At 44.0% G+C, this 23,365-nt stretch overlaps 1 protein-coding gene across 2 annotated transcripts in view; it reads left to right on the top strand.

Annotated features, from left to right (window-relative positions):
• The window catches only part of mapk14a (mitogen-activated protein kinase 14a), a 38,571-nt gene extending 16,100 nt beyond the window's left edge, over positions 1-22,471 (top strand). Inside the window, exons 9-12 of one of the 2 annotated variants that reach the window (XM_041856827.2) lie at positions 6,775-6,854; positions 8,297-8,375; positions 18,941-19,114; positions 21,797-22,471. In XM_041856827.2, coding sequence (XP_041712761.1) covers positions 6,775-6,854; positions 8,297-8,375; positions 18,941-19,114; positions 21,797-21,864 — 401 coding nt within the window. In that variant the 3' untranslated portion in view covers positions 21,865-22,471. Of the gene's footprint in view, positions 1-5,891; positions 5,972-6,774; positions 6,855-8,296; positions 8,376-18,940; positions 19,115-21,796 lie in introns of both variants that reach the window. The other variant, XM_041856828.2, reaches the window with a different exon arrangement.
• The last annotated feature ends 894 nt before the right edge of the window (positions 22,472-23,365 follow it).

The following is a 23,365-nucleotide window of genomic DNA, read 5'->3' as shown; positions in this document are numbered from 1 at the left end:
TGTGGTCGTAGCTCGGCTCACCAGAAATTATTTTGCGGTTGCTGTACAACTCCTGACAGATTATTGTATCTCTCTACCTTTACTGTGTATTGTGGTAGCTGCTGTAATAGCCTCCAGTTACTATTAAATTAGTTAATTCTGAGCTGAGAGAACACCACATCACCATGGCTGCTGCTCTTGTGGAGCTGAACTACAAGTATAAGATGGTCATGATCCGTGCCCCACCTGCCTAGGCGTTGGCCACCTGCAAGAGGCCCTCTCTGACCCCTGCATTAACTGCGCCATACTGACTGTGAAGGTGAGAAAGCTTGCACCCTCAGCCAGGAGATTACATCTCCTGGAGAAGGGCGCGATCACAAGAGTAAAGGCATCAGAACAGCAAGATGGCTTTCACTCAACCTATTTCCTGGTTCTGAAGAAAGACAGAGGCTTCCATCCAGTTCTAGATTTAAAACGGTTCAGTGTTTTCCTAGAAGTTCTCGGCTTTTACATGTTGTGGCGGGTCGACCTTCTCCAGACCGTAGCCGCAGGGGAATGATTCACTTCCTTGGACTCAGGACGCTTACTTTCACATTCCTGTGTTACCGGAATATATGTTTTTTTGTGGTTCGCCTTCCAAGGCTAGGCATACCAGTTCGCGGTATTACCATTTGGCCTCTCCCTGGCTCCTCGTGTCTTCACAAGATGCGTGAGTGCAGCCCTGAGCTTCCTCCACCTACAGGGGTCCTTTCTTAACTCGATGACTGGCTCATCTGCGCCCCCTCGTGAATGTGCGGCTGAGAGCACAGCACTGACAGTGACCCACATCACCGCACTGGATCAACTTCACATCAAGCCAAACGGCTGCCTTTATTGGCATGACTCTGAACTCCCGCACTATGAGGGTGTGTATAACCACTCAGGCGTGTGGACAGCATTCTTCTGCAACAATTCCAGTTGAACGTGTTGGTGAAAACTGATGGGCATGCTCACGGCGTTCTCCGCGGTGACACCGCTAGGCCTGCTGCTTTTTAAGACCACTACAAGTGTGGTTCAACGACCTCCGCTTAGACCCCAAGCGGGACAGAAACACCAGAATCCGAGTGAAAAGGGCATTCTACTCTGCGGCCGTGGAGGAGGGGAGCTACAGTGAGGGAAAAAAGTATTTGATCCCCTGCTGATTTTGTACATTTTCCCACTGACAAAGAAATGATCAGTCTATCATTTTTAATGGTAGGTTTATTTGAACAGTGAGAGACAGAATAACAACAAAAACATCCAGAAAAAATGCATGTCAAAAATGTTATAAATTGATTAGCATTTTAATGAGGGAAAAAAGTATTTGACCCCCTCTCAATCAGAAAGATTTCTGGCTCCCAGGTGTCTTTTTATACAGGTAATGAGCTGAGATTAGGAGCACACTCTTAAAGGGAGTGCTCCTAATCTCAGCTTGTTACCTGTATAAAAGACACCTGTCCACAGAAGCAATCAATCAATCAGATTCCAAACTCTCCACCATGGCCAAGACCAAAGAGCTCTCCAAGGATGTCAGGGACAAGATTGTAGACCTACACAAGGCTGGAATGGGCTACAAAACCATCGCCAAGCAGCTTGGTGAGAAGGTGACAACAGTTGGTGCGATTATTCGCAAATGGAAGAAACACAAAAGAACTGTCAATCTCCCTCGGCCTGGGGCTCCATGCAAGATCTCACCTTGTGGAGTTGCAATGATCATGAGAACGGTGAGGAATCAGCCCAGAACTACACGGGAGGATCTTGTCAATGATCTCAAGGCAGCTGGGACCATAGTCACCAAGAAAACAATTGGTAACACACTATGCCGTGAAGAACTGAAATCCTGCAGCGCCCGCAAGGTCCCCCTGCTCAAGAAAGCACATATACAGGCCCGTCTGAAGTTTGCCAATGAACATCTGAATGGTTCAGAGGAGAACTGGGTGAAAGTGTTATGGTCAGATGAGACCAAAATGGAGCTCTTTGGCCTCAACTTGCCGTGTTTGGAGGAGGAGGAATGCTGCCTATGACCCCAAGAACACCATCCCCACCGTCAAACATGGAGGTGGAAACATTATGCTTTGGGGGTGTTTTTCTGCTAAGGGGACAGGACAACTTCACCGCATCAAAGGGACGATGGACGGGGCCATTTACCGTCAAATCTTGGGTGAGAACCTCCTTCTCTCAGCCAGGGCATTGAAAATGGGTCGTGGATGAGTATTCCAGCATGACAATGACCCAAAACACACGGCCAAGGCAACAAAGGAGTGGCTCAAGAAGAAGCACATTAAGGTCCTGGAGTGGCCTAGCCAGTCTCCAGACCTTAATCCCATAGAAAATCTGTGGAGGGTGCTGAAGGTTCGAGTTGCCAAACGTCAGACTCAAAACCTAAATGACTAGGAGAAGATCTGCAAAGAGCAATGGGACAAAATCCCTCCTGAGATGTGTGCAAACCTGGTGGCCAACTACAAGAAACGTCTGACCTCTGTGATTGCCAACAAGGGTTTTGCAAATCAATTTATAACATTTTTGACATGCGTTGTTCTGCATTTTTGTTTTGTTATTCTGTCTCTCACTGTTCAAATAAACCTACCATTAAAATTATAGCCTGATCATGTCTTTGTCAGTGGGCAAACGCACAAAATCAGCAGGGGATCAAATACTTTTTTCCCTCACTGTACTTGACTACAAGTGTCCCTCTCGGATCAATTCCGTCAAGGCGGAAAGTAGTGACGACCGATGCTTCACTAACAGGCTGGGGAGCAGTGTGGCAACACAGGACTGTACGTGGAGAGTGGTGCCCCTGCTGGAGGAAAGAGCACATCACCGTGCTAGTACTTCAGACAGTTTAGCTAGCCCTGAAACACTTTTTGCCTGTTCTCAAACACAAACATGTCCTGATACGGTCAGACAATACGAGCCATTAATCTCCCAGGCAAGGTGCACGAGGTGGCGGATTTCTTGTCGCGACAGAAACTACCCCTGGGGGGAATGGAGACTTCACCCACAAATAGTGAAGATGATATGGCAGCGGTTTGGAACAGCACATGTGGACCTGTTCGCCTCAGAGCAAACTTCCCACTGCTCCATCTGGTTCTTTCTGGCAGAGACAAACAGACCCCTGGGCATGGACACCTTAGCCCACACATGGCCAGAGGACCACCCCAGCAGGTTATGACATCCCAGCCCAGACCAAGTACAGCTATGGGTGTGGCCTCTGAAGAGCCCCACCCCCTACTGATCGGCTGCAATCCCACTATTATTAAGACGTTACAGAACGCCAGAGCCCCATCGACCAGGATGGTGTATGCTGGTCGCTGGAAACTGTTTACCGAATGTTACTCTACCAGGGCGGAGGACCCAGTGTCTTGCTCTGTACCGGTCATACTGAGCTTCCTTCAGTCACTATTGGACTCGGGTCGCTCTGCCTCTACCTTGAAGGTGTATGCCTCAGCCATATCGGCAAACCATTTATGCATCAATGGAAAATTGGCAGGGGCCCATTACCTCATCGGCCAATTCTTACAAGGTGTCCGGTTTCTGCATCCCCACCAGGGACTTCCGCAAGGCATCCTGGAATCTGCCACTAGTATTGGAGGCTTTGACCAAACCTCTCTTCGAGCATACGGAAGTGCCGGACATAAAATGGTTGTCTGTGAAAACGGCTTCCCTGTTTCATCAGCAAAATGTGACTCTCCGAGTCCTGTCTGCCTACGAAGGAAGGCAGACGACCTAGGCGTGACCTTATGGCCCAATCCAGCCTTTTTGCCTAAGGTTATATCACCCCTTCACATCAACCAAGCCATCGAGCTGGCGGCCTAGTGCCCCCCTCCTTTCTAGAATGCGAAGGAGGAGAGAGCAAATCTCTTGTGTCCAGTCCTTTCCCTCACGCTATATGCAAGCCTCGGAGCACTACAGGAAGTCAGACCAGCTGTTTCTGTGCATTGTCCAAGCAGAGGCTTTCACACTGGGTTGTGGATGTTCTCACTCAGGCATACAAGAGTGTAGGGCTCCCTGTTCCAGAGGGTGTGATATGTCAGTCTACCAGAAGTGTCGCCACAGCCTTCGCTGAGAGGCATCCCCCTGAATGAGATATGTGCAGCTGCTATCTGGTCGTCGCCCTGCATGTTCTAAACATTTTACAATATTAGTTGTATTATGTTACTAGTCTTTGTTTTGTAGCCTGAGCTATGCTGCCGTGAGTGCTCACGTGTTGAATGCATGGAACAGCGGTTATTCTTGGAAAAAGTGATATTTTGAAAGTGAGCTGACCTCTTGAATTTTTTGTTATTTGACAAAGGTAAGTGTTTTAGAAACTGCAGAATCTGCTCTTGCTGATATTATATAGAAACCAAATGTCTTACCTGCATGTGACTCTGTTGGAGGATTTGAAAAAGTGACTTTTTGGCAATCCGTTTCTCTGCCTCTGTGTCAATTCCAAGCTGCGCCCATCTCTTCATATACAATTTGAAAATGTCTTTAGGCTAACTCTATTATTATATGTGGGAAATTAGTTTCAATATAGTTGAGGTATAATTTTGATGGGCCATCAGCTGCGCAGGCTGACTGGCTATGAATGAAGGACAGGGGGAAAGAAATGACGTGTCCTTTTAAAACTGCTTATAACACATTCTGTCTGATATTAGCATTCTAACAACGATAGTGTGCTATATAGACTTATTTAGGAAAAGTGAGGGACAGGGGGGACATGACTTTAAAAATGGCAGAGTAATTAAAAAACATAAATATGTATTGCATCCACATGTGTTAACAGTATAGCCTAGTCTGCTGCTCTGAATGGGAATGTTTTAATCTCTGGATCGGCTGAATAAGTCTGGCATTAATCTTTGTATTGCCTTGCCTGTCTGTCTGCCAGTGTTTTCAGAGGCACTAACAGAGATGCTTTTAAGGATGTATTCCCTGCAGTGTGTTTACCCATTACATTACATGCTTCTTATCCAGCACGATGATGTGACATAGCAAGATTTTATCCTGTATTTTAAGCCTTATCCAGAAATTTGAATTATACCAAAAATGAAAGCAATTGTCTGAGGATGGTGCTGGACCATCTGACAGTTGCCAGTTTGATGAAAAAACTTGAAATAAAGGTTCAAATCCAGGCATGTCACATGATTGCGCAAAACGCAGGGCCCTGGATATAATATGAGGTAATGCTGTTGATTTTTAACCATTAACAGAGTAGCTGCTGAATGGGCATCATGAGATGTCAATAGAGGCAGAGTTTATATACATTTTCTGATATACACTGAGCATACTAAACATTAGGAACACCTTCCTAGTATTGAGTTGCACCCCCCCTTTTGCACTCAGAACAGCCTCAATTCGTCGGGGCATGGACTCTACAAGGTGTCGAAAGCGTTCCACAGGGATGCTGGCCAATGTTGACTCCAATGCTTCCCACAGTTGTGTCAAGTTGGCTGGATGTCCATTGGGTGGTGGACCAGTCTTGATACACACGGGAAACTGTTGAGCGTGAAAAACCCAGCAGCGTTCTTGACACAAACCGGTGCGCCTGGCACCTACTACCATACCCCGTTCAAAGTCCGCTCCCCTTTATCTACACTGATTGAAGTGGATTTAACAAGTGACATTAATAAAGGATCATAGCTTTCACCTGGTCAGTCTGTCATGGAAAGAGCAGGTGTCCTTAATGTTTTGTACACTCAGTGTAGTTTATACAAGTATGTTACATTTGATTTATTCAATGTCCCAGGCTGCTTTTCTGACTGTTCTTGGTTCCATTGTGCCAGGCAAGCTCAATCAAGCACAGCTCAGTTATTTTTAAGACAACAAATACTATTTGAAGCCAGGTCAGTAGTTCTCGCTGGTTCCTCTCCCCTTCCAGCTCCTGTTGTTCCTTTACACATGGTACCTGTTAGACATTGATCAGTTGAAGCTAATAATGCTGCTCGTCGGGATGCCAGGGCCTGAGCTCTTGATGAAAATCTCTTCTGAGTCTGTGAGTTATACACACAGTTACTATGCTGCAAGGTCATTTGTTGCCTAATTTGCGAAAAGGCCTGGTGCAAATGTTATTAGCATTAATTTGTGAAGTGTGTTCTTATCTTCAACACCAACTACCATTTTTACAGCATGCTTTGTTTGTTCACATCCCCTCAAATCACTTGTGAGATGGGGTCAAATGCAAGACCTGTTTTGATTTGAATACTGATTCTTCACTTGGATAAATGAACATACCCCTCTGTTCAAAGTTTGGGTTTTACTGCTATGATTGATTAACTTGACTTTTTCCTGCCTAATTGAAAATGTTCTCTTCTCTACCATAACCTGAAGCATGTTACCAATCTGCCTTACATATGCCTATACAATCTCACCCTCTCTTTTATATTCTTACCTTCCCCTTCAAAGATGGGACTATTACCTTTTTGCAGAGCCTCTTAGTAGTTGAGCCATACCATAAAACTCCTACAGGAAACTGTGTTAGCCCGCTGAGCTAAAGCTTAGGCCAGAGGGCTTTAGCTCAGGGAGCAAACGCAAGTCTTCAGGTCTTCTATTGACTGGGAGACTGCTTTAGCACGCTGAGCTAAAGCCTAGGCCAGAGAGCCAGGCCTTAGCTCGGGGAGCAAACGCAAGTCTTCAGGTCTCCTATTGACTGGGAGACCGTGTTAGCCCACTGAGCTAAAGGCTATGCATTAGCTCTGGGTGCTAACGCGAGTCTTCAGGTCTCCCACTGACTAGCTGCTTGTTAACGTCTCTGCTATACTGCTGTCTGTACTGATACCCTTGACCCATACCTGATAGATATAAACCAGCTTCAGCAGATAATGCGTCTAACAGGAACGCCCCCAGCCTCTCTAATAAGCAGGATGCCCAGCCACGAGGTGAGCAGGACCAAATTACTCAATACAATGCATTCTCCTGGATTCAAACCCGGGTCCTCGAACCTGCACGCCACAAGACTGTTAGCCCAAGGGTTGGGGTAAATTCCATGTCAATTCAGGAAGTAAACTGAAAATTGCTATTTTACTTCATGAGTTGACCGAATTGACCCTAACCCTGATTAGACCAAACCACCTCCGTTACATCTAGCCCAGAGCAGAGCCACATGCCCAGGGCCACAATATTACAACCTCCTAAGAGGATATTTGCCCCCACATTATAAAGAAATAGACAAACATACAGTACATGTAGAATTTTATATTTTGGAGTCATCACTTTTTTTTGAGTTGTAGGTTTCTATTTTCTACTACCCACACCCCTCTACAACCACTGAGTGGTTGCTGCACGTGAATGCAAGTCAAGCAGCAACTACTCTCTTGCCTCATAATGTTTGGTTTGCCATAAGAGTGTTATAAAGCATGAATATACCTAGCATTGCACACTAACAAACTATGGCATATTGCCTAAGCCAGAATTGGTTTGAATTGAAACACTCAACTGAGTGGTAAGGGAAGAAGGACCTGAAAAGAAAAGAACTGCAGTTCCTCTTTTTGAAGTTGGAACTGATTGAGTATATCGTAGCTACATTACGTGGTACTACATAAGTACTGCAGCCAAATAAATAAACACTACTCAGTTATAAAACTATTTTCTTCTCCTACTGCTTTCTCTCTCAAATCTGCAATTAAACCCTCAATGCTTATAATGAATCCACACTTGCCAATGTTGCCATATGATCAAGTGACTGGACCAATATGGTTATGAATAAATCTACTCACATTTCTTCTGATGAAGGCCTCTCTAATCCTTGTCTCCGTCCCAAATAGCACCCTATTCCCACGGAATAGGGTGCTATTTGGGACACGCCCTTGTGTCTGATATGGTACCAACTAGTGCTAATCATAGTTATTATGCTCTGAATACAAAATTAGTCGCCGCTTTCCCAAACCAAGAATAAGACCACTTGAACATGATTGATTGATGATTGATTTTTAGCCCAGAATAAGTAGCGTTAATCTGGGTCGGGAAACGGCCCTATTACCCAAAAAGAAAGGTGGCCATCTTGTGGCTCTTGAAGTAGCACCCTATTCCCTACATAGTGCACTACTTTTGACCAGAGTCATATGGGACCTGGTAAAAAGTAGTGGATTATAATAGGTAATAGGGTGCCAATTGGGATGCAGCCTTGTTCGGGTTCTATCACCGTTAGTGGAGTGCCAACAACCGGATGCATCCGGTTTTAAGCTATCTTCAACCTAGCTTCCTTTTCCGCTGAAAACTGTTTGTGTGAACTACGCTCAGACGTTTATTTTACTCTTGCTACGTTAGGTTAGGGTTCTATTGACCTTTTCCCTCCCATCTCTTCACTCCCATTGGTTGACAGGCCAGGAACTACATCAACTCCTTGCCACAGATGCCCAAGAGGAATTTTTCTGACGTGTTCATCGGAGCCAACCCACAAGGTAATGTTGGAATCATGATCCTACACTCAAAACACTTGGTCACATGTAAGTCAGACCCGAAGATGTAATAATTTATGTGATGATAATGAAAGAAAGGAGTCACCTACTGATGACCTCTTGTGGCCATATTCAAAAAGCATCTTACAATCGTTATTCATTATGATCGAAAACGCAAACCTGATTCTATAACAGCACTCCTACGCTGAGACTTTGAATATGGGAATCTTCCTCTAGTCTGGTTGACATCCATCTCCCGAGTGGCGCAGCGGTCTAAGGCACTGCATCTCAGTGCTTGAGGCGTCACTATAGACCCCCTGGTTCGATTCCAGGCTGTATCACGACCGGCCGTGATTGGGAGTCCCATAGGGCGGCACACAATTGGCACAGCGTCGTCCGGGTTTGGCCGGTGTAGGCCGTCATTGTAAATAAGAATTTGTTCTTAACTGACTTGCCTAGTTAAATAAAGGTTAAATAAGTCTTCCTGACTCGAGTCTGTAATGGCTGCTTTGATGTGTCGCCACGGAGCGTTGATAATGAAGGGGCTGTGCCCTAAGACTTTAAGGCGGCACCCTACTACGCTGGTTGGATATCCCCGTTTTGAATTAAATTAATCATAGTCTATTGTTTTACATAGGACTGCACCAGCCCTTCCGGGATAAGCAAACACACAGCTAACACACATCTTCGGAGTTCAGACACATTTTCAAAACGTTATAACAACCCTTCTACACTAAAACAAATGACATATTAGAGAACTGTAACCTGTTAAACGTTACCATCTTTTGGCTAGCAAGTAGAAACTAACGTTAGCTAGTAGGGCTGGGAATTTCTAGGGACCTCACAATACGATATCAAGATACTTAAGTGCTGATATGATATGTATTGTGATTCGATACTGTGATTCTTATTGAGATTCGATGTTCCAAACATATTGCTCACCATGTCAACTGCAGAGGGACAAGAGAGAGACATGTCAAGACACATTTTGATCAGTCATGGAAATAAAAGTGCTGAAAAGAAATTGACCCCCCCCCATTTAAAAAGAAGATGGAGAACAAGCTATGAAGGAAAAATACTGAGTTTTGGATCAGGTACAGCAAACTAGCGGAACAATTATATTGCGATATTTTCAAAATGATACTATATATCGTCAAATAATATCCCGATATGTAACTATCAATTTTTCTTTATCACTATTAGCTAACATTAGCAACTTGAAATCAGCTAGCTTACCCCACTGAAGTTATACATTTTCCTTCTTGGATGTCCTCTGTTAACATACTAGGGCAATGATGTGAATCACCCATGCATTCTAGGGTGTAACGGTTCACCAAACCCACCGTTCGGTACGTATTGTGTTTTTGGGGTTTCGGTTTTTAACAATGTTCAGCATTCACAATGTTCCTCAAATTGTCTGTTGTGACTGGATTGTTATCTTGGGCCTCTCAAGTTTCTACTCTGATGCATTTGTAACCAGGTGGGAGGTGGGAATTTACCAGTTGTGAAGTCGTAAATACTAGTTGGATGCATTCATGTGATTTGAATAGATTGCTTTTATAATAATAATAATAATAATAATGTTTTAAATATAATAATGTTTTGTTGCATTTAACTGCTGAAAAATGCTGTTAGAGGTAATTTCCTTAGTGACAACAGAGGCATGTGGGAGCAATTTCCTCAGGATGATAGACGTTTCCCACTAGTAATTACCAGTGAGAGGGCCATTCTAGTGGATTTTTCCTTCAATGCCAGATGCACACTTGTGACTCATAAAGGGGGCGTGTCTGTAGCATGGTACTTCTCCCTCTCTGGTGTAATGTGATGGGCTGTCACTGTTAAGTAAGCGCAACACAGGGTGCATTGGCCAATTCAGTTAAATCTTTGGCTTTGTCTTGCTTATATAGAGCGGGTACTACCTGTTTGCTGAAATGGATGCAAGAGGGAAGTTCATAACGTGGCTCGAGTACTTTCACGAGGTGCTGAAACCCCTTATTCTCCACCACCGAGAATGGATGCATATCCGTGGCTATAAACCAAAGACTAAAAAAATATGAACAGCCTAGCTATCGCTCCTGTAATTTCTTTGGCCTGGTCAGAATCAACTGCCAAGGGCTGCTTGAATGCAGAGGGGAGACTGTTGTTTCTTTGCGTTTCCGTCTTGCACCGGTATACTGGGGTGATGTCGGCGTAAATGTGTCAACATATTTAAGGTGTTGGCAGCTGCATAGGCTATTCTCATTGACCGTGGCGACATACTGTTAACGTTTTATCCACAACTCTCTGTCCACCGCAGTTGTAATGTACTGGGAAGCCAAACTGTTCCCAAACTGGAGATTTGAATTGTGTGTTCCGAGATGCCGTTCTGGACACCACTGTTGTACTGCACTGTTATTTTCCTGTTTGTGTCCTGCTTGTTAGCACGATTCTTGCCATTCTGCTTGAACGTGTCTCATCAATAAGCTGTTTTCGCACACAAGACTTCCGCTGACTGGACACTGTCGTGCGTGAAAAGCCCAGGAGGCCAGCCATTTCTGAGATACTGGAACCGGCGCTCCTGGCACTGACGATCATACCACGCTCAAAGTCGCTTAGGTCACTCGTTTTGCCCGTTCAATCGAACAGTAACTAAATGGAGCTAACCATTTTCATGAACCTAATAAACTGGCGTGTATATACATACATACATACAGTACCAGTCAAAAGTTTGGACACCTACTCATTCAAGGGTTTTTCTTTATTTTTACTATTTTCTACATTGTAGAATAATAGTGAAGACATCAAAACTATGAAATAACACATATGGAATCATGTAGTAACCAAAACAGTGTTAAACAAATCAAAACATATTTTAGATTTTAGATTCTTCAAAGTAGCCACCCTTTGCCTTGATGACAGCTTTGCACACTTGGCATTCTCTCAACCAGCTTCACCTGGAATGCTTTTCCAACAGTCTTGAAGGAGTTCCCACATATGCTGAGCACTTGTTGGCTGCTTTTTCTTCACTCTGTGGTCCAACTCATCCCAAACCATCTGAATTGGGTTGAGGTTGGGGGGATTGTGGAGGCCAGGTCATCTGATGCAGCACTACATCACTCTCCTTCTTGGTCAAATAGCCCTTACACAGCCTGGAGGTGTGTTGGGTCATTGTCCTGTTGAAAAACAAATGATAGTCCCACTAAGCCCAAACCAGATGGGATGGCGAATCGCTGTAGAATGCTGTGGTAGCCATGCTGGTTAAGTGTGCCTTGAATTCTAAATAAATCACAGACTGTGTCACCAGCAAAGCACCCCCACACCATCACACCTCCTCCTCCTTGCTTCACGGTGGAAATTACACATGCGGAGATCATCCGTTCACCTACACTGCGTCTCACAAAGACACAGCGGTTGGAACCAAAAACCTCAAATTTGGACCAAAGGACAGATTTCCACCGGTCTAATGTCCATTGCTCGTGTTTCTTGGCACAAGCAAGTCTCTTCTTCTAATTGGTGTCCTTTAGTAGTGGTTTCTTTGCAGCAAAATCGTCCGTGAAGGCCTTATTCACGCAGTCTCCTCTGAACAGTTGATGTTGAGATGTGTCTGTTACTTGAACTCTGTGAAGCATTTATTTGGTTTGCAATTTCTGAGGCTGGTAACTCTAATAAACGTATCCTCTGCAGCAGAGGTAACTCTGGGTCTTCCTTTCCTGTGGCGGTCCTCATGAGAGCCAGTTTCATCATAGCGCTTGATGATTTTTGCGACTGCACTTGAAGAAACTTTCAAAGTTCTTGGAATGTTCCGAATTGACTGACCTTCATGTCTGAAAGTAATGATGGACTGTCGTTTCTCTTTGATTATTTGAGCTGTTCTTGCCATAATATGGACTTGGTCTTTTACCAAATAAGGCTATCTTCTGTATACCCCCCCACCTTGTCACAACACAACTGATTGGCTCAAACGCATTAAGAAGGAAATAAGTTCCACAAATTAACTTTTAACAAGGCACACTTGTTAATTACATTTACATTTAAGTCATTTAGCAGACGCTCTTATCCAGAGCGACTTTAATTGAAATGCATTCCAGGTGACTACCTCATGAATCTGGTTGAGAGAATGCCAATAGTGTGCAAAGCTGTCATCAAGGCAAAGGATGGCTACTTTGAAGAATCTAAAATATATTTTGATTTGTTTAACACTTTTTTGGTTAATACATGATTCCATATGTGTTATTTCATAGTCTTGATGTCTTCACTATTATTCTACAATGTAAAAAAATAGTCAAAAATAAAGAAAAACCCTTGAATGAGTAGGTGTATCCAAGCTTTTGACTGGTAGTGTACATACATCCATCCATCCATCCATCCATACATACATACATACATACATACATACATACATACATACATACATACATACATACATACATACATACATACATACATACATACAGTTAATTGGAAAGTATTCAGACCCCTTGACTTTTTCCACAGCGTTATACATTACAGCCTTATTCTAAAATTGATGAAATTGTTTTCCCTTAATCTACAAACAATACCCTATAATGACAAAGCAACATTTTGCAAATGTATAATAAATAAAAAAATTGAATATATACATTTACATAAGTATTCAGACCCTTTTACTCAGTACTTTGTTGAAGCACCTTTGGCAGCGATTACAGCCTTGAGTCTTCTTGGTTATGACGCTACAAACTTGGCACACCTGTATTTGGGAGTTTCTCCCTTTCTTCTCTGTAGATCCTCTCAAGCTCTGTCAGGTTGGATGGGGAGCGTCGCTGAACAGCTATTTTCAGGTCTCTCTAGAGATGTTCGATCGGGTTCAAATCCGGCCTCTGGCTGTGCCACTCAAGGACATTTAGAGACTTGTCCCAAAGCCACTCCTGTGTTGTCTTGGTTGTGTGCGTAGGGTCGTTGTCCTGTTTGAAGGTGAACCTTCGCCCCCAGTCTGAGGTCCTGACCGCTCTGGAGCAGGTTTTCATCAAGGATCTCTCTGTACTTTGCGCCGTTCATCTTTCCCTCGATCCTGACTAGTCTCCCAGGCCCTGCCGCTGATAAACATCCCCACAGCATGATGCTGCCACCACAATGCTTCACCGTAGGGATTGTGCCAGGTTTCCTCCAGACGTGAGGCTTGGCATTCAGGCCAAATAATTCAAACTTTGTGTAATCAAACCATAGAATCTTGTTTCTCATGGTCTGAGAGTACTTTAGGTGCCTTTTGGCAAACTCCAAGCGGCCTGTAATGGGCATTTTACTGAGGAGTGGCTTCCGTCTGGCCACTACCATAAAGGCCTGCTGCAGAGACGGTTGTCCTTCTGGAAGGTTCTCCCATCTCCACAGAGGAACTCTGGAGCTCTGTCAGATTGACCATCAGGTTCTTGGTCACCTCCCTGACCAAGGCCCTTCTCCCCCGATTGCTCAGTTTGGCAGAGTGGCCAGCTCTAGGAAGAGTCTTGGTTCCAAACGTCTTCCATTTTTAAGAATGATGGACGCCACTGTGTTCTTGGGGAACTTCAAAGCTGCAGAAAGTTTTTGGTACCCTTCCCCAGATCTGTGCCTCGACACAATCCTGTCTCGGAGCTCTACGGTCAATACCTTCGACCTCATGGCTTGGTTTTTGCTCTGACATGCACTGTTAACTGTGGGACCTTATATAGACAGGTGTGTGACTTTCCAAATAATAATATATAATAATATGCCATTTAGCAGACGCTTTTATCCAAAGCGACTTAGTCATGCGTGCATACATTTTTGTGTATGGGTGGTCCCGGGGATCGAACCCACTACCTTGGCGTTACAAGCGCCGTGCTCTACCAGCTGAGCTACAGAGGACCACATCATGTCCAATCAATTGAATTTACCACAGGAGGACTCCAATCAAGTTGTAGAAACATCTCAAGGATGATCAATGGAAACGGGATGCACCTGAGCTCAATTTTGAGTCTCATAGCATATTATTTTTTTTAAACCTATTTTCGATTTGTCATTATGGGGTATTGATGAGGAAAAACATTTAATTTTATCCATTTTAGAATAAGGCTGTAACGTACCAAAATGTGGAAAAAGTCAAGTGGTCTGAATACCGACTGCACTGTACATACACTATATAGTATCTAACAATTCACAACAATACACACAAAACTAAAAGTAAATGTAGAATACAGTATATACATATGAAATGATTGAAGCATTATGTAAACATTATTAAAGTGACCAGTGATTCCATGTATATGCTGTCCTATGTAAATAGACATGGAATCACTGGTCACTTTAATAATGTTTACATACTGCTTTACTCATTTCATATGTACATACTGTATTCTACTGTATTTTAGTCGATGCCATTCCAACATTGCTCATCCTAATATTTATATATTTCTTAATTCCATTCTTTTACTTTTAGATTTGTGTGTATTGTTTTGAATTGTTAGATACTTCTGCACTTTGGAGCTAGGAACACAAGCATTTCGCTACACCCGCAATAACATCTGCTAAATATGTGTATGTGACCAATATGTGGACACCCCTTCAAATTAGTGGATTCGGCTATTTCAGCCACAACCGTTTGCTGACAGGTGTATGAAATCGAGCACACAGCCATGTAATCTCCATAGACAAACATTTGCAGTAGAATGGCCTTACTGAAGAGCTCAGTGACTTTTAACGTGGCACCATCATAGGATGCCACCTTTCCAACAAATCAGTTCGGCAAATTTCTGCCCTGCTAGAGTTGCCCCGGTCAACTGTAAGTGCTCTTATTGTGAAGTGGAAACGTCTCGGAGCAACAATGGCTCAGCCGCGAAGTGGTAGGCCACACAAGCTCACAGAACGGGACCGCCGAGTGCTAAAGCGCGTAAAAATTGTCTGTCCTCGGTTGCAACATTCACTACCGAGTTCCAAGCTGCCTCTGGAAGAAACGTCAGCACAAGTACTGTTCGTCGGAAGCGTCATGAAATGGATTTCCATGGCCGAGCAGCCGCACAAAAGCCTAAGATCACCATGCGCAATGCCACCGGCATATACAGTGAGGGAAAAAAATATTTGATCCCCTGCTGATTTTGTATGTTTGCCCACTGACAAAGAAATGATCAGTCTATAATTTTTTTAAATGGTAGGTTTATTTGAACAGTGAGAGACAAAAAAATCCAGAAAAACGTGTGTCAAAAATGTTATAAATTGATTTGCATTTTAATGAGGGAAATAAGTATTTGATCTCTCTGCAAAACATGACTTAGTACTTGGTGGCAAAACCCTTATTGGCAATCACAGAGGTCAGACGTTTCTTGTAGTTGGCCACCAGGTTTGCACACATCTCAGGAGGGATTTTGTCCCACTCCTCTTTGCAGATCTTCTCCAAGTCATTAAGGCTGACGTTTGGCAACTCGAACCTTCAGCTCCCTCCACAGATTTTCTATGGGATTAAGGTCTGGAGACTGGCTAGGCCACTCCAAGACCTTAATGTGCTTCTTCTTGAGCCACTCCTTTGTTGCCTTGGCCGTGTGTTTTGGGTCATTGTCATGCTGGAATACCCATCCACGACCCATTTTCAATGCTCTGGCTGAGGGAAGGAGGTTCTCACCAAAGATTTGACGGTACATGGCCCCGTCCATCGTCCCTTTGATGCGGTGTTGTTGTCCTGTCCCCTTAGCAGAAAAACACCCCCAAAGCATAATGTTTCCACCTCCATGTTTGACGGTGGGGATGGTGTTCTTGGGGTCATAGGCAGCATTCCTCCTCCTCCAAACACGGCGAGTTGAGTTGATGCCAAAGAGCTCCATTTTGGTCTCATCTGACTACAACACTTTCACCCAGTTCTCCTCTGAATCATTCAGATGTTCATTGGCAAACAGGTAGCTTAGTAGTTAAGAGCGTTGTGCCAGTAAACGAAAGGTCGCTGGTTCTAATCCCCAAGCCGACTAGGTGAAAAATCTGTCGATGTGCCCTTGAGCAAGGCACTTAACCCTAATTGCTCCTGTAAGTCGCTCTGGATAAGAGCGTCTGCTATATGACTAAAATGTAATGTAAAATATAAGTGTGGAAGAGGTGAAAAAAGTATTGTTTATCAACAATGACAAGCCACCGGGGTCTGACAACTTGGATGGAAAATTACTGAGGATAATAGCGGACGATATTGCCACTCCTATTTGCCATATCTTCAATTTAAGCCTACTAGAAAGTATGTGCCCTCAGGCCTGGAGGGAAGCAAAAGTTATTCCCCTACCTAAGAATAGTAAATCCCCCTTAACTGGCTCAAATAGCCGACCAATCAGCCTGTTACCGACCCTCAGTAAACTTCTGGAAAAAATGGTTTGACCAGATAAAATGATATTTTACAGTAAACAAATTGACAAGACATTCAGCATGCTTATAGGGAAGGACATTCAACAAGCACAGCACTTACACAAATGACTGATTGGCTGAGAGAAATTGATGATAAAAAGATTATGGTGGCTGTTTTGTTAGACTTCAGTGCAGCTTTTGACATTATTGATCATAGTCTGTTGCTGGAAAAACGTATGTGTAATGGCTTTACACCCCCTGCTATATTGTGGATAAAGAGTTACCTGTCTAACAGAACACAGAGGGTGTTCTTTAATGGAAGCCTCTCCAACATAATCCAGGTAGAATCAGGAATTCCCCAGGGCAGTTGTCTAGGCCCCTTACTTTTTTTCCCATCTTTACTAACGACATGCCACTGGCTGTGAGTAAAGCCAGTGTGTCTATGTATGCGGATGACTCAACACTATACACGTCAGCTACCACAGCGACTGAAATGACAGCAACACTTAACAAAGAGCTGCAGTTAGTTTCAGAATAGGTGGCAAGGAATAAGTTAGTCCTAAATATTTCAAAAACTAAAAGCATTGTATTTGGGACAAATCATTCACTAAACCTCAACTAAATCTTGGAATGAATAATGTGGAAATTGAGCAAGTTGAGACTAAATTGCTTGGAGTAACCCTGGATTGTAAACTGTCATGGTCAAAACATATTGATACAACAGTAGCTAGGATGGGGAGAGGTCTGTCTATAATAAATCGCTGCTCTGCATTCTTAACAGCACTATCAACAAGGCAGGTCATACAGGCCCTAGTTTTGTCGCACCTGGACTACTGTTCAGTCGTGTGGTCAGGTGCCACAAAGAGGGACTTACGAAAATTGCAATTGGCTCAGAACAGGGCAGCACGGCTGGCCCTTGGATGTACCCTTGGATGTGGTCCTCTGTAGCTCAATTGATAGAGCATGGCGCTTGTAACGCCAGGGTAGTGGGTTCGATTCCCGGGACCACCCATACGTAAAAATGTATGCACACATGACTGTAAGTCGCTTTGGATAAAAGCGTCTGCTAAATGGCATATTATTATTATTATTATTATTATTATTATTATTATTATTACACAGAGAGCTAACATTAATAATATGAATGTCAATCTCTCCTGGCTCAAAGTGGAGGAGAGATTGACTTTATTACTACTTGTATTTGTGAGGGGTATTTACATGTTGAATGGACCGAGCTATCTGTTTGAACTACTGGCACACAGCTCGGACAGCCATGCATACCCCACAAGACATGCCACCAGAGGTCTCTTCAGTCCCCAAGTCCAGAACAGATTATGGGAGGCGCACAGTACTACATAGAGCCATGACTACATGGAACTCTATTCCACATCAAGTAACTCATGCCAGCAGTAAAATTAGATTTAAAAAACAGATACAAATATACATTATGGAACAGTGGGGACTGTGAAGCAACACAAACACACGATAACATACGCACTATACACACAGATTTTGTGTTATAGATATGTGGTAGTAGAGTAGAGGCCTGAGGGCACACGCTTAATATGTTATGAAATCAGTTTTTTAAATTTTAATTGTACCTTTATTTAACTAGGCAAGTCAGTTAAGAACAAATTCTTATTTACAATGACGGCCTACACCGGCCAAACCCGGACGACGCTGGGCCAATTGTGTGCCGCCCTATGGGACTCCCAATCACGGCCGGTTGTGATACAGCCTGGAATCGAACCAGGGGGTCTGTAGTGACGCCTCAAGCACTGAGATGCAGTGCCTTAGACCGCTGCGCCACTCGGGAGTTATGAATGTATTGTAATGTTTAAAAAATGTATAACTGCCTTAATTTTGCTGGACCCCAGGAAGATCCATAATAAACACAAATACTATGTGGCAGTGCTGTCTCTTATCTCCTTTTTAGAAAGCTCCATCAGAGTTTTTCTCCCCACAGTTTTAGTTAGCTACCTAACTTTAGCTTGGCTTGTTTACCTTTAGTCAGGGCGTAGCAAATTGACAAGGAAGCGTGGGGGATGTTGCGCATGCAAATAGGGTGCATATGAGAACCAATCAAAAAGTAACTTTGTAGTGAATGGAAACGCTAACCGGATGCTTCACATTCATACATCCGGTGAAATATCTGGCTCATTGTTCTATCTGTGCCCTTATGCTCTCCATTCACGGTCTCTCTGTAAAAAAACACCTCTCCAGCAGGGCAGCCAATGCCAATGCCTGAATTGACCATATTAATATTGATGTTCTACTGCCTGTAGCTGTGGACCTGCTGGAGAAGATGTTGGTTCTGGACACAGATAAGAGGATAACGGCTGCCGAGGCTCTGGCCCACCCCTACTTCTCCCAGTACCATGACCCAGACGACGAGCCTGAGGCTGACCCCTACGACCAGAGCTTTGAGAGCCGCGAGCTGGAGATCGAGGAATGGAAACGTGTGTAGAATTAAATAGACAGGATCATTATGAGATTATTAAAGGGGTCATACATGCTCATGACAAGTCCTACAGTGAATGCATTGCAACGGCATCACAATGCATTCATTATACCTGAATGCTTTAAAGGAGAGTTTAGCTTTTTTAGAACTGAATCTGTTATTTTATGTAAATGGCATGTTATAGAACGGTACAGACAGATTTATTTCTTCATCTTCGTTGTGTGGTACGGGGGCTCTTAAACATGAACAAAGGCTTCAAAAACACCCAAATACGTCCTTTTCGTAACAGATAAGCTGTCAGTATAGTGATGTAGGTCTTAAGATGTTGTACACATGAAATTGTCATTCTGAACTTTATCCGCAACGTTCCATTTTGTTGCTACTCGAGCGATACCTCTCCGTCCTTTCTACAGGTAGTAACTGCCAAAATAAAGGAAACGCTTGAGTAAATGTGGGATACAAAGTACACTGCTCAAAAAAATAAAGGGAACACTTAAACAACACAATGTAACTCCAAGTCAATCACACTTCTGTGAAATCAAACTGTCCACTTAGGAAGCAACACTGATTGACAATACATTTCACATGCTGTTGTGCAAATGGAATAGACAACAGGTGGAAATTATAGGCAATTAGCAAGACACCCCCAATAAAGGAGTGGTTTTGCAGAAGGTGACCACAGACCACTTCTCAGTTCCTATGCTTCCTGGCTGATGTTTTGGTCACTTTTGAATGCTGGCGGTGCTTTCACTCTAGTGGTAGCATGAGACAGAGTCTACAACCCACACAAGTGGCTCAGGTAGTGCAGCTCATCCAGGATGGCACATCAATGCGAGCTGTGGCAAGAAGGTTTGCTGTGTCTGTCAGCGTAGTGTCCAGAGCATGGAGGCGCTACCAGGAGACAGGCCAGTACATCAGGAGACGTGGAGGAGGCCGTAGGAGGGCAACAACCCAGCAGCAGGACTGCTACCTCCGCCTTTGTGCAAGGGGGAGCAGGAGGAGCACTGCCAGAGCCCTGCAAAATGACCTCCAGCAGGCCACAAATGTGCATGTGTCTGCTCAAATGGTCAGAAACAGACTCCATGAGGGTGGTATGAGGACCCGACGTCCACAGGTGGGGGTTGTGCTTACAGCCCAACACCGTGCAGGACGTTTGGCATTTGCCAGAGAACACCAAGATTGGCAAATTCGCCACTGGCGCCCTGTGCTCTTCACAGATGAAAGCAGGTTCACACTGAGCACATGTGACAGACGTGACAGAGTCTGGAGACGCCGTGGAGAATGTTCTGCTGCCTGCAACATCCTCCAGCATGACCGGTTTGGCGGTGGGTCAGTCATGGTGTGGGGTGGCATTTCTTTGGGGGGCTGCACAGCCCTCCATGTGCTCGCCAGAGGTAGCCTGACTGCCATTAGGTACCGAGATGAGATCCTCAGACCCCTTGTGTGACCATATGCTGGTGCGGTTGGCCCTGGGTTCCTCCTAATGCAAGACAATGCTAGACCTCATGTGGCTGGAGTGTGTCAGCAGTTCCTGCAAGAGGAAGGCATTGATGCTATGGACTGGCCCGCCCGTTCCCCAGACCTGAATCCAATTGAGCACATCTGGGACATCATGTCTCGCTCCATCCACCAACGCCACGTTGCACCACAGACTGTCCAGGAGTTGGCGGATGCTTTAGTCCAGGTCTGGGAGGAGATCCCTCAGGAGACCATCCGCCACATCATCAGGAGCATGCTCAGGCGTTGTAGGGAGGTCATACAGGCACGTGGAGGCCACACACACTACTGAGCCTCATTTTGACTTGTTTTAAGGACATCACATCAAAGTTGGATCAGCCTGTAGTGTGGTTTTCCACTTTAATTTTGAGGGTGACTCCAAATCCAGACCTCCATGGGTTGATAAATTTGATTTCCATTGATAATTTTTGTGTGATTTTGTTGTCAGCACATTCAACTATGTAAAGAAAAAAGTATTTAATAAGGTTATTTCATTCATTCAGATCTAGGATGTGTTATTTTAGTGTTCCCTTAATTTTTTTGAGCAGTGTATATTGAAAGCAGGTGCTTCCACACAGGAAGTTCCAGACACTTAAGATAAATCTATGCCAAGGCGCATTGAAGCTGTTCTGGCGGCTCGTGGTGGACCAATGCCCTATTAAGACACTTTATGTTGGCGTTTCCTTTATTTTGGCAGTTACCTGTAGCAGCAGGCTACACAGAGAATGGAACAGCTGGATAGGGGAAACTGCTCGAGTCGCACAAAATGGAATATAACGTTGCAGATAAAGTTTGGAATGACAATTTCATGTGTACAACATCTTAAGATCTGCATCACTAAACAGAGAGTGTTTCCGTTTCTAAAATGATGTATTTGGGTGTTTTTGGCGCATTTCTTCATGTTTTTTCAGAGCTTACTTACTGCACAACGAGGACGAGGAAATTAATCACTGGTAAGTTTCTCAAAAACAAGTGAAATCACGAAAAGGATGTCTGGACCCTTCTGTAACATCCATTTACATATAAAATTATCCTTTAAGTAAAGTGTTACAAAACATTTTATTTATTTTTATCTGCTCTGTTCCCAACCCCACAGGCGGCACAGAAACACCCGGAACACACATTTATCGCTTTCTCTTTTCTCTCTCGCTTTCTCTTCTCACTCTTTCTCGTCTCCTCACAGGGCTGACCTATGAGGCGGTGTGTGATTTTGAGCCACCTATCTTTGATGGAGATGACATGGAATCGTGATTGGATGACGTGATTTCTACAAAGCCCCTCCCCCTCAGCCCCCGCAACTTTATATCACTGAGGTTCCCGCTTATCATATGACCTTTTGGGAAAACAATATCATCCGAGTGCCTACAAACGTTTGTCTATTGTTAGCTATATTTCTTAAGCTCGCACTCTCTCTTCTGCCATTCTGACTCGGTAATGGGTTGCAAGGGAAAATAACTCAAATAGCCTGGTCCCAGATCTGTGCTGTGGCATGACAATGGCCATGGGAGTTTGCTATTCAGCACCAACAGGTCTTGGAGCATGCTATAACTAAAATGGAGGAAAGGAGATAGACATTTCAAGGACTGAATATCTGTATTTACTACAATGTATTTTCAAGGCAGAAACAGAGGCAAGCAAAAACCAACCACTAATACCATTATTTGTCCATTGCTGGAAAATACCAAGTTTCTGTTATTATTTGGTCTATATGTACGTCTCAAATGGCACTCTATTCCCTATTTACAGTATAGGAAATTTGGTGCCATTTAGGATTAAACTTATATTTGAACTACACTGAACAAAAATATAAACGCAACAATTTGAAAGCTTTTACTGAGTTACAGTTCATATAAGGACATCAGTCAATTGAAATGAATTCATTAGGCCCTAATCTATGGATTTCACATGACTGGGAATCTAGATATGCATCTGTTGGTCACTTACACTATATATATACAAAAGTATGTGGACACACCCTTTGCTGACAGGTGTATAAAATCGAGCACACAGCCATGCAATCTTCATAGACAAACATTGGCAGTAGAATGGCCTTACTGAAGAGCTCAGTGACTTTCAACGTGGCACCGTCATAGGATGCCACCTTTCCAACAAGTCAGTTTGTCAAATTTCTTCCCTGCTAGAGCTGCATCGTTCAACTGTAAGTGCTGTTATTGTGAAGTGGAAACGTCTCGGAGCAACAACGGCTCAGCCGCGAAGTGGTAGGCCACACAAGCTCACAGAACGGGACCGCCGAGTGCTGAAGCGCGTAAAAATCGTCTGTTCTCGGTTGCAACACTTACTACCGAGTTCCAAACTGCCTCTGGAAGCAACGTCAGCACAAGAATTGTTCGTCGGGAGCTTCATGAAATGGGTTTCCATGGCCGAGCAGCCACACACAAGCCTAAGATCACCATGCGCAATGCCAAGTGTCGGCTGGATTGGTGTAAAGCTCACCGCCATTGGAGCAGTGGAAACGCGTTCTCTGGAGTGATGAATCACGCTTCACCATCTGGCATTCCGACGGACATATCTGGGTTTGGCGCTACCTGCCCCAATGCATAGTGCCAACTAAAGTTTGAAGAAGGAGGAATAATGGTCTAGGGCTGTTTTTCATGGTTCGGGCTAGGCCCCTTAGTTCCAGTGAAGGGAAATGTTAACGCTACAGCATACAATGACGTTCTAGACGATTCTGTACTTCCAACTTTGTGGCAACAGTTTGGGGAAGGCCCTTTCCTGTTTCAGCATGACAATG

Source organism: Coregonus clupeaformis, chromosome 30 (assembly GCF_020615455.1).
Source record: "Coregonus clupeaformis isolate EN_2021a chromosome 30, ASM2061545v1, whole genome shotgun sequence".
Lineage (NCBI taxonomy): Eukaryota > Metazoa > Chordata > Actinopteri > Salmoniformes > Salmonidae > Coregonus > Coregonus clupeaformis.
Note: the sequence above shows the minus strand (reverse complement) of the source record. Positions and strands in the feature narration are given on the sequence as shown.